Source organism: Panthera uncia (genome assembly GCF_023721935.1).
Source record: "Panthera uncia isolate 11264 chromosome A1 unlocalized genomic scaffold, Puncia_PCG_1.0 HiC_scaffold_17, whole genome shotgun sequence".
Classification (NCBI taxonomy): Eukaryota; Metazoa; Chordata; class Mammalia; order Carnivora; family Felidae; genus Panthera; species Panthera uncia.
This window is the reverse complement of record NW_026057577.1, coordinates 90561707-90573413: the sequence shown is the minus strand read 5'-3', so window position 1 is coordinate 90573413 and position 11707 is coordinate 90561707. Positions and strand designations below refer to the sequence as shown.

Here is an 11707-nt window from a genome sequence, read left to right as displayed (position 1 = left end):
GGGGGGGGGGGGAGAGAGGGGAGAGAGAGAGAGAGAGAGAGAGAGAGGGGGGGGGAGACAGAGCACGCTCGTGCATGGGGGTAGGTGGACAGAGAGGAGAGAGTCCCAAGAAGGCTCCGTGCCTCCAGCACAGAGCCAGACTCAGGGCTGGATCCATGAACTCTGAGATCAAGAGACCTGAGCCGAGATCAAGAGTTGGACACTTTACCAACTGAGCCACCTGGGTGTCCCTCTTTCTTTCTCTCTTTCTCTTTTTTTTTCTTCTTTTAAATAACTTGCATATTACATTGACTTAGCCACACAAAACTTAACAGAACATAGGAAATGTGAGTGGAGAACTTGTGATGGGAGAACACCCAGGGTCCTGGGAAAGGTAAAAGCTCAACTGATATTATCTGAGACCTTTAAGTAAAATTAAGCACTAAATATTAAGCGCTTCTAACACCACTTACTCTCTATATTATCTGGTCTACGGGTCAGTTTTCTACCCTGGGGTACAAGCTTTGAGTACTGGTGGTGCCTGACTTGTTCCTATACCCACACAGCCTACCATGCTGTAGGCCAATAAACGTTCAATGAATAAATGGACTATGTCTTTCCCTATCTTTAAGTTGTAATTTTAAGTTCACAATCTTCCTGTTACTAGGTAGGCAGGTTTTCTCAAAGAGAAATCACTTCCTTCGAGGAGCTGTCCGGTAACAGAGCCTCCTAAACCTACCACCATGGTCTTGCTAGAGAAGCTTCTGAAAAGGGAGAAAACGAACATTCCAGCACCTACCATACGTCTGACACAACCCACGTGACTTCACGGAATCCCCACGACTTTGGAAAATAACACGTAATAGCATTTTACTAGGTTGACCTATGGCATTAGGATCTAAAAGAGGCACCAAATCCCCTTCAATCCACCACAAGGATGCCGGTTCTGCACCAATGTACCTAATTCAAGCCTGCAAATTGCTGAGCTGGAGAGAAGGAAGAAACAAATAGCTACAGCGTTCTGGTGACTGTGCATTCAAACCGTTCTTGCTTACTCACCTGGCTTTCTCCAACATTAACACACACAGGTTTGTTACTGAGGGGCTCAAAGAAGTCTCACCTTGGGAAAGATCGGACCTAGGCTCTGAAACCAGAACCGAATCCCCAAGTCCAGAGAAACGACCGGAATGCACACAGCTGAGGGCGATGGGGCTGGGAGCCCAACCCACGTGTGTACCACTCAGAAAGCTTCCTGTACTGCCCCAAGCGGTCTAGTGCCTCACTGCTGAGATTTTTAAAAATACCTTTTGTTAGAAAAGCCAAGCTGCAAGCTTGCCATCCTCACGCCCAGCCCGACCCCGTCGGCCAGGCGGCCTCGGCTACCTTGGTGTCCACGTCGGCCAGGCAGTCCCGGCGGAAGCTGTCAAACAAGCCCCGGCTCTTGAGCTGCTCCACGATGAGTGCGATGAGCTGCGGGTCCCCGGGAGGCAGTGAGGCGGGGTTGATGGGGCCGCCGCTCCCACCTGCCCCCGCCGCCCCTGTCGCTGCCCCCGCCGAGGCCTGGCCCGCTCCGCCGCCGCCCACCGAGCCCGTGCCGCCGCCGCCGCCGCCGTCTGCCATGGCTGCGCCCGGGGCCCACAGAGGAGACCGAACACAACTTCTCAGGGACGGAGGGCCTGAGTCGTGTAGAGGCGGCAGAAGCGCCCAAGAAGGAGGCGGCGGAGGGGGAGGACAAAGGGGAGGCGGCGGGGGGAGAGGAAAAGGAGAGGAGGGAGAGGGCGGCGGCGGTGGCGGCGGCGGCGGCGGCGGCGGGAGCCAGCTCTGAGGCAGCGGAGGTGGTGGTAGAAGCGGGAGAAACGGCCCGCTCCATCCCGGGCGCTCTGCCGATGACGTCACCACTGGCCTTTGCATTGTGGGACGGGAAGTTTTCGGCAGTCACCTCCTCCTTTCTTATAGGCAGAGGTCTAGCCGACAGAAACTACAACTCCCGGCAGGCTCCGGCTGGCTTGGCGTCAGTTTTCGGGGCAGTATGGGAATTGTAGGCTCCGGCCCTCGTGATTGCCGCAACGTGCGCTGGCCTTCCTCGTCCAGTCGTTGCAGCGCTCGCCTTGAATCTGCAGGTCCCGGCAAATGCCCGATTATAAGAATCATCTGTGGGGCTGGTTAAAAGTATAAATTAACAGGCTTGTCCCTGAGATGTTCTGATTCAGTATTACTGGGTAAGGGTCTAGGAATCTGTGCCCTAACAGGCACACCCACGTCCTCCTTGAACAATAGGAGCCCGGGAAATTTGGGAAAAAACAGTAGACTGGTCAAATTTGTATTATGTGTGGATATTTTTTTATCCTTTCAGATTTTAATAGCAGTGCATATTTAGAAAATTGAAAAATAGGAGAACATTGTGACGAAGATAAAAGTTTCCCTGAATTTTTTTCTTACGTGTGTGGGTTTCCTCCCAGTTATTAGACACTGTCCTAATAACGGTAGTAATAATAATAATAAACTAATGTCGAGTAAATGGAATATGCCAGGAATGAAGCTAAAGCGCTTGGTACACACGGCTTGACAAGAAACTGAAACGCAGATGCTGTTATTGCTGTTTTCCAGATACAGAAATGGAGAAACGCAAAGAGTTTGTTGCCCTGATCACGTAGCTATAGGCTGAAGACGAGGCTTTGAACTCAGGTGTTCCGAATCCAAATCTGGCAGTGTTTAACCTAAGGTATGCTTCCTTCTGAGATCTAGCTGGCATCACACACTAGGTAAGGCTTTTTATCCTGACTTGTTTTTAGCCGCAGTTCACCACGAGAACCCCGCGGTTGCCCCCACCATAGTCTCCTTTCAGCCTTTTGCCTGTTATTAGCTCAACTCCTGCCCAGGACTGGGGCAATCGTGTGTGCCATTGTTATGTTCTCATCTTACATAAGCAGTGTGGGGTGGGGGGATATAAATAATAAATTCTGCAATATCTGTGGCTACTGGGAAGAGGCAGAATAGAGAGATTTGGGATGCTCTCCGCACTAATGTTTCCTACTCAAGAGAGTTTAAATTAATCTCAAGATAAGTATTCAGGTGCTAGTTTATATTCACCTTTAACATCAGGTCAGTCTTCCTCAATTAAATGCAAACTTTAATGTAAATGACATTCTTTTAATACTTCACCATCCTTGAGATTAGCTAATGCCTGTTCTTATTAACTGACCTCACACTTACTACCTTTAGCCCCAGGAGAAGCCCCGTTCAGGCTACCTGGGCCCCATGTTTATTCTCCTCCAACCAACTCTGATCACCTTGACCAGCCTTTTATCTATTTTTGGCACAGCACACCTGACTCTCTTTCCCCAGGGCACATTTCTGACCTTCAGACCTAATCTGGTTTTGGTCTCACTGATAACAGACTTTCAGAGCCTCATTTTTGTAGCAGTTACTATAATTAAAAGTGAATCGTTTATAGACTAATTAGCCATTTGTTTCCCCTACTAGAGTGTAAGCTTTAGAGCTGGGACCACGTCTTGTTCATCACTGTGTCTGCGGCCTGTAGCACAATACCTAGTTCAAAGTGAATGTGTAAGTTCCTGTCTGTTTCCTTAGTTTTAGGATAGGATCAGAGTGTGTGTAGTGGTGTGTGTGTGTGTCTGTGTGTGTGTGTGTGTGTGTAGAGGGTGGGTATCGTTTAAGCCACAACCTTCAGAAAAGAAGCACTGTAGGAGGAAATGATGGACTAATCTGTTGATCTAATGGAAACGTGATCCTGGAGATTGGCAGTAGGTGGTTCACCCTTTGGCAATCTCACTGTGGGTTATGGGGACCTTGTGTCCCGGTGGGTGGAACTCTGAACCGTGAGAAGATGCTGCACCATATGTCTGCGACCTTGCCTCTGGAATTGATATAAATGGGGTGGGGTGAGGGTTTGAGGAGCCAAGGTGATCAAGACTTATTATTCATCCAGACTTCCAACCGGAAGCCACTGCTTACATCCAGAATGTGCTCATTCCGAGTCAAGGGATGTGTAGCACACAGTGGTCACTGGGGGGCGCCATTGCTCCGTTAATAATCCATCACCTTTAGAAATTCTATACACATCATTGCTTTAATTTTGGCCCAGGTCGTCTCGTTTTCAGGTATCCTTTAGGAAAAAAAATAATTGTTGAAGCTCAGTTTTAAAACTGGTCTGAAACAGGTTTCCTGATCCCAGTGAATTTCACGGACTAGGTTCTGGAATATTTTATATCAAAGATTGCATACAAGAGTGGAAACTCCATTAAGTCTAAACTCAGGTCTCGAAACAGAAAGGGCAGGAGCTGGAAAGAATTGAGATCTATAGGTTGCTAAGGGAGATAGGAAAAAGCAGCCACGTGCATGCATGGGCTTTTTGCATCAGATGGCGCAGGATTGGAATTCCAACTGTCACTTTGGGGCAGTGTGACTTTGGGAAAGCTGAATCACCTCTCCAAGCCTCCACTCCTCAGGACCTTGGAGAAGATTAAGCACCATTTTGGCAGTCCTTTTAGTATAATCCCTGGCCCTTAGCAAATGTTTAATAACCTTCCAGTTGCAAATTTACCTTTGGGTTGGGGGGTTATTTGATTTACCTCTGTCTCCTCCCGCTGACCTCTAAATTCCATGAAGGGATTGTCTGTTTCACCTAGAACAGGGCCTGGTACATACAGGCTCTTGGAAGATGTATGATGGATGGATGGAAAAAATCATGAATGGGAAATTTGCTCTTCTAAGTATAGACTAAATACATGACTAAATAGAGTAGGAGGCTGGGGCAGTGAGCCCCCAGGTTAGAAAGGTTGCCTTGGTAACCTTCCAACCATGTAATCCAAGATCCTGGTCCATAAGTAAGAGCATTCCAGAGCACTATGACTAAATCCAGGACTGCATTTAGACACCACAGCCACTTGGGGTAGATACGTTGTTGATTGTTATTCATGTTCATGGTGTGGCCCTTTTTCTCCTTGTTTCTGTGTCGTCATCCAGGGAGCCCTGCCAATTCTTAGGCTGGACAGCTGTTCATTTCCTAATTAACAGCATCCAGAGTTTCTCAAGATTGCCTGTCTGTAGTGTGTTGGCTGTATCTATACCATGTGATCTCAGCTGCTTTTTGTTTGTTTCTGTCTGATATTTTCCAGCATATCTAATGACAAAATGGATCCAAATACACGTCAAAAAACCGAGCTTTAATAAGCAGGAGTCCTCAGCACCAGTCAACACTATTACCGCCTTTATTACCAGACATGCATCTCAGATATCATTTCAGGCTTTGGTGTTTTTAACATGTTGTCATTTCACATTATTATTCCTGAAAGGTGTCTAGGGAAAGAGGCAACCCGAGATAATATTGAGGAAAGAGAGAAGTTTGGAATCTGGGTTGGGTTTAGACGTAGCACCTCTGCTTATTGACTTAGGGTCATCCAGTAACCAATATGAGTGTTGGCCTGTTCACCTGTAAAGTGGGGATGATATTAATACCTACCTTTTGTTGTCCTGAAAATTAGGGTGATCATATATATGCAGAACCTGGTATGTAGTAGGCCATTAATAGCTAATTATACCATCTTGCTACAACATTCTAATGCACTCAGTTGTAGTCTATGATTGGGGGGAGAAATCTTGATTAACATGTGCCTTACTTTGGGAGTTTTAATCTTGTGATGACGTAAGGAACCACTCAGCCAACCCCTAAGCTGGTGAGCCCAGTGAAGCCAAGTTCGTAGTCAAGTCCTCTTTGCTGTTGCTGCTGGGGTCCGGTTCCACCATCTCTCATTGTTGTCACACTGCCAGCATTGTCTCTCGTTCTCCAGTGACGCTCCCTGTCTTCCTATTTATTTCTAGTTGCTTATCCAGTATCTATTCTCCTCCTTTACCAGCAGGAGAGGCTGCAGCATGCCCTGTTGAAGTATATACTTCCCTAGATGTCACTGTTGCTAGGGGTGGCCGTAGGTCCTGCTTCTGGCCAAAGAGATAATCAGCCGAGGTTCCTGGGCAAGCTTTGCCTTACTGATAGAAGAAGCACCCCTTCCTGCTGTAGCATAAAGGCACAGCAGTCATGAACCAGTACCCTGAGGGTTAGTTGGGGCCATGTAACGAGTTCTAGGCAGTGAGTTGTGAGCAGAAGTGATGGAACATTTAAAAAGCAACTTGGGACGCTCCAAGAACTCTCCTCCCATCTGCTATGATAAGCACCGTTTAAGATAGTGGCTGGTCTGTCATCCTGGGTCCCAAAGGGAGGAGGTGTGGAGCAGAGGCCCCACTGGCCCCTAATGGACATGTGGCAGGAGTGAGAAATAAACCTTGGTTGTTCGAAGCCACTGAGCTTTTGGAGCTGTTTGTTAGGACAGCAGACCCTAGTCCAGTCTGACTGATACAACCCTGACCGCATTCCTCCACTAAATCCATCAGCTGAGAAATAACTGAAAAACGAATGAGTGAGTGATTGAATGCATCATTGAATCAACTTCCTTCTCACAGGGCCCATCCCTTCAGCTCATGTCTAGAAATGGCCACAAGTCAGCCTCATTTAGTATGTGCCCCCTTTGAGACAGCGTCAGTCAGTTCTTCTTCAACTTTGGCAGCCATCCAAATTCCCTGAGGACCTTATATTAAAAACATAGATGCTCAGCTATCCCCCCAAACCTACAGAAGCAGTCCCTAGAGGTGAGTCATGGCCATCTGCATTTTTAAACAAGTTTCTTGGGAGGTTCCGACGACGGGCCAGGGTCAGGGACTGTGGCCTCTCTAGGTGGAAATTTCTGGACTCATCAACAGGCCAGAAAGGGTGATGGTCTTCGGCATGCGGGTTTTCAGCTTCTCGCCGTCATCCCCTCCCCAAGTCCTACTCCCAGCCTCCACCCTTGTGCCCATGTGGCCACTTTGACCTAACAGCAATTGCCATTGATAAAGGTTCCCTTGAATATGTGGGTGACAGTTTCTCCCTGACCGTTTATCTGTCAGAAGAAGGGGATTGAAACAGGGTGGCCAGAAGAACTTTCTGTGAGAGGTGTCAACAGTTAACAATCTAACATCTTTCAGATGCGTGCAATATACTGTGATGTGATGTGATGGTGCTGCTTCTAAGATAATTCAGGCATGACACACATGTGATGCCTATAAATCCATAAGTGTGACAGTTGTCTTCTTTGTTCCTTTGGCGTTTCTCTGTGACTGTGTATTTAGCCGTATTTGGAGAGAACGTCTAAATTCGAGGACTGGACCGTGAGGCCCAGGGGAATGACCCTTCGACACCCCACCACCCCCGCCCCAGAGGCAAAGACAGGCCAGGTGCTGGGTGTCTGGGTGTGGCTCAGGGGCCACTTTCTGTAGCCAGGCCCTGTCAGGGCAAGCAGAGGTCTCTGAGCTGAGGGAAGTCGCTTCCATTTCTGAGAGAGAGCTGGCTTTAGGGTGTGTTGGATCGTCCTGGAAACACAGCTGAAATTCCAAAGATTTATGGCAGGAGGAGAAGCAGATTGCCCCAGCTAGAGGGAGGGAAGTGATAGTTATTGAGCACCTACTGTATACCTGGCCCCGGTGGGGCCCCCACTATCTGTAGTTGGGACAGTGGCCCTGCAAGGCAGACAGACATTCTTCTCATTTTACAGATGAGGACACTGAGGTGCAGGGAGGGGAAGTCACAAGCAAAGTTCACGCTGGGTCTGCCCGATGCCTAAAGCCTGGGTTCTGCCTTCTGTAACATTTTAGGAGGACTGTGACCTCTGGAGACGGGCCTGGGATGGAATTCTGGCCCGCCCACCACATTGTAGCTATGAATCATGGGTCAGCTCTCTTCTTGGAGCCTCCGTTTTCTCATGTGTGATATGACAGTAATTACAGAACCTACCTCCAAGGGATATGGTGCCTGGCAGGTGCTAAGTTCTAGATCCATGCTACCTGTGATGGTTCTAGAGAGAAGACTGGTGATGGTTTGTTGAACAGGAAAGGGCCTGTGCACAGGTGAGGAGGTATGTGCATGTAGATTTTATTGTTCCTGAACTCAGGAAGCTCTTTCCGGGCCAAAGGGGCTGTTGTTTAATGTGGTCCTTGGGTGGTTGAACGTCCCTGCCCAGATCTATGACAGCCTGCTGCTCTTCCCCCTGCCTCTACCCGCTGTCTGCTGTCCCCCACCCCCAGCCCTGCCCTGGTGTCTGCTTTGCTGGGGACTCCAGGCTATAGTGAGACATTTATATCCTTCGGGGCTCAAGGACAGAGGAGTGTAGGGAGCCACTGGGAGCTCCCGCACCCTGTGTCCTTACCCTCCCCTGAGATAACCTAGGTAGGAAGGCTCTAGAAGCTGCCCGTGGACTTACGTAGTGCTGGGCCAGCTTCCTGATTTCCTTCCATTGCCTTCTCTGGCCAACCCTGCGAGGTAGCCTTCTGGTTTGGGGCCCAGGTCAGCAGTGCTGGCTGAGTGTCTTTGGCAAGTTACTTAACTTCTTTAATCGGCCTCACATTCCCCACCTGCAAAACAGAGAGGACCCAAATCAGCCCTACTTGTCAATAAAATATTGTACATTAAGTACCTAGCACAGAAATGAGGGCACGGTAAGTGCATACATACGTCATGGTTATTACTTATTGTCCTCTTGTCGTATGTGTCCTTGGTAGTGGAGCTAAATCACTTACTTGTTCACTCAGAAATAATGATACCCACATTCTGTTCTAGGTACAGAGGGCTAGAGGGGAGAGGTGAGATACAGACATCATCTCTGCCTTGGTCCTCATCCTGGAAGAGTTCAAAACCTGGAGGGAGGTCGTTAATAGAGTGCCTGAGGAGGGAGGTGGGTACAGAGGGAACAGAAGGGGTGCAGGGAACTGCTCGACACAGCCGTGGAGAATGTCACCAAGGAGGCACTGTTGGAGCAGGGTCCTGATGAGCACAGTGGGCATTTGCCCTTCTTTTTAGAAGTTCCTTTGAGCACCGTTCCTGTGTTTGGGCAGTCTCCAGCTTATGAGTGCTGGCAGGAGGCGTAGAGCCCAGAGACTTGATTTCTCCGCTTCCCAAACATGTAGCCTGGACTCCAGCTGTCAGAGGCCACCCTGGCCCGCTGATGCCGCAGGGGGGCATATGAAGAAGTAAGGGGGAGGTGGCACCCCCTTCAGAGGGGCCACGATGGAGCTCCCCCACGGGTCCGGTGCCTGCATGGGCAGCATCAGAGGCAGCTGCTGCTTTGTGTGTCCCAGCATTGGGGCAGTAGTGTCACCATGAAATGTCTAGTAGTGGGACTTTGGGTGCAGCTCCTGACCTTGTCATCCTCAAGCCTGGATCTCTGGCCTTCCCAGAGATTCTGGGAGCCACACTATGTCCGTTACTACCTCCTTTACTGCATGAATCAGCCAGAATTTATTTCTGTTGTGATTAAGATTCCCTGGATAAGTAGGTAGAGAAGGAGAGGCTCAGAGTCTCAGGCAGAGGGTCAGCTTGGGTAAAGGCCCAGAAGCTTGAAGAGCATAGGTATATTCTGAAAAGAGTTGCATGTCTCCAAGCTCTGTGGGGTTGTAGAGCATGTATTTGGGGTGGGGTGTGGTGGGGACCAGCAAGAGAGGAGTTTGGAGCACCTGGGTGGCTCAGTTGGCTAAGCGTCTCTCTCTTTTTTTTTTTTTTAATGTTTATTTATTTTGAGGGAGAGAGAGACAGAGTGTGAGCAGGGGAGGGGCAGAGAGAGAGGGAGACACAGAATCTGAAGAAGGCTCCAGGCTCCAAGCTATCAGCACAGAGCCCGACGCGGGACTCAAACTCAACGAACTGTGAGACCATGACCTGAGTGCAAGTCGGACGCTTAACCGACTGAGCCACCCGGGCGCCCCAAGTGTCTAACTCTTGATTTCGGCTCTCACGATTCATGGGTTCGAACTCCCAAGTCGGGCTCTGCACTGATGGTGTGGAGACTGCTTGGGATTCTCTCTCTGCACCTTCCCTGCCTGTGCACACACACTCTCTCTCTCTCTTTCTCTCAAAAGTCAATAAACTTACAAAAAAGAGAGAGAGATGAAGTTGATGAAGTGGACTGGGGTCTCAGATGCTACCATTTTGTCAGTTGAACTTGACCTTGGGGTGGAGATGATAAGCTTTAAATAGGGCAGGACCAGCATCCGATGTGCGGTTTGTAGAAATTTCTCTAGGACAGCACAGACTGGGTGAAGCTTGAGATGAGCAGTGAGGAGACAAGTGGCAGATGTCACATGCCCCTTGAGATCTAGTTAAGACTTCACCCCCACCCCTACCGTGGCCATCCTGAGCCCTGCAGAAGGCCAAGCCTGACCCCCTCCACGATTTCTGCAATTCTCCATGGTCACCTCTGCTTTGGCACTCGTGCCTCTACCCTGTTCCTTGTAGCTTGTGGGTTTTTGTAGGGAACTCAGCATCTTGATTCTTTATTACCGACTGAAATTCTGAGGGTAGCAGAGGAGGCACTGACATTTCAGCAACGTTAAAAAACAAACTGGGGGCGCCTGGATGGCTCAGTCAGTTGAGTGTCCGACTTCAGCTCAGGTCATGATCTCACGGTCTGTGAGTTCGAGCCCCACATCGGGCTCTGTGCTGACAGCTCGGATCCTGGAGCCTGCTTGGGATTCTGTGTCTCCCTCTCTCTCTGCCCCAACCCACTCGCATTCTGTCTCTGCCTCTCTCAAAAATAAATGAAAAAAACATTAAAAAAAATTTTTAAAAAAACCTGCAAATTGTTCCTTCAACCTTCTTGCTCATAGAGGGCTTCCCGTATCATGAGGGATTCGTGATCAGCTTTTTCTCCTCGTGAGTGCACAAGCCTCTGTCCACCTTATCTCCCGGCCCCTCTCCCCGTGCCCATCTTCACTCCCACCCTCACAGTTTGCTACCAGAATGCCCACTTCTCGTCATGGGATGCAACATAAATCAGCTCTCTTCAGCTCCCTTTTCCAGACTGAGCCCCAGTCCCGCTTTTGCATCCCCAGACCCATCAAGGAGGTCATCCAAGCAGGAAGCTCATCCTTTTAGCCAGCTCCACGCTCCTTTGAAAACAGGAGTGTGGTTAACATGACTTTTCTGCTTCTGTTAGAGCTGTTCACAGTTGCATTTTGCCGCTAAGACCTGTAAACCACAAAATAGCAGTGGCTTACACACGACAGGAGTTTGTCTCATGTAAAAGTCTGGAGGAAGGCAGTCCTGGGCTAATAGGGTGGCTCTCTGACCCTCAGACTCCTAAGCTCCACCATCTTGAGAGTGCTGCCTTGTGATCCAAGATGGCTGGCCACAGTCTTGGAGAGCTTTCTGGTGCAGCCTCCAGTGAGAAATTGTGGTTCATATTATTAAGGAAGAAGTGGCACATGGATATTGGGAGGAGACTAGGGGTCTGTGTTGTATCTATGAAGCCCACTTGTCAGAAGCTACAACCGCCCTCTTCCCTGGACTGGGTGTCGATGGGAGCTTTTGTATTTAGTCTGTTGGTCATTGGCCCAGTTGTTACCAATAATTGCTCTTCCTCCTTTAAAAATTTTTTTTAACGTTTTTGCATTTATTTTTGAGACAGAGAGAGACAGAGCATGAGCAGGGGAGGGGCAGAGAGAGAGGGAAACACCGAATCTGAAGCAGGCTCCAGGCTCTGAGCTGTCAGCACAGAGCCCGACGTGGGGGTCGAACTCACGGACTGTGAGATCATGACCTGAGCTGAAGTGGGACGCTTAACCGATCGAGCCACCCAGGCACCCCTGCTCTCGCTCCTTTTAGAAGTGTCAACATCACAACTTAAGG

At 49.2% G+C, this 11707-nt stretch overlaps 1 protein-coding gene across 2 annotated transcripts in view; it reads right to left on the bottom strand.

Moving 5' to 3' along the window:
* BOD1 (biorientation of chromosomes in cell division 1) overlaps positions 1 to 1869 on the bottom strand; it is a 7798-nt gene extending 5929 nt beyond the window's left edge. For both annotated transcript variants that reach the window (XR_007461372.1, XM_049647777.1), the window contains exon 1: positions 1363 to 1869. Coding sequence is in view for 1 of the 2 variants with exons in the window: in XM_049647777.1 (XP_049503734.1) it covers positions 1363 to 1599 (237 nt within the window). In the remaining variant the exon portion in view is untranslated. The remainder of the gene's footprint in view (positions 1 to 1362) is intronic.
* Between the last annotated feature and the right edge of the window lie 9838 nt (positions 1870 to 11707).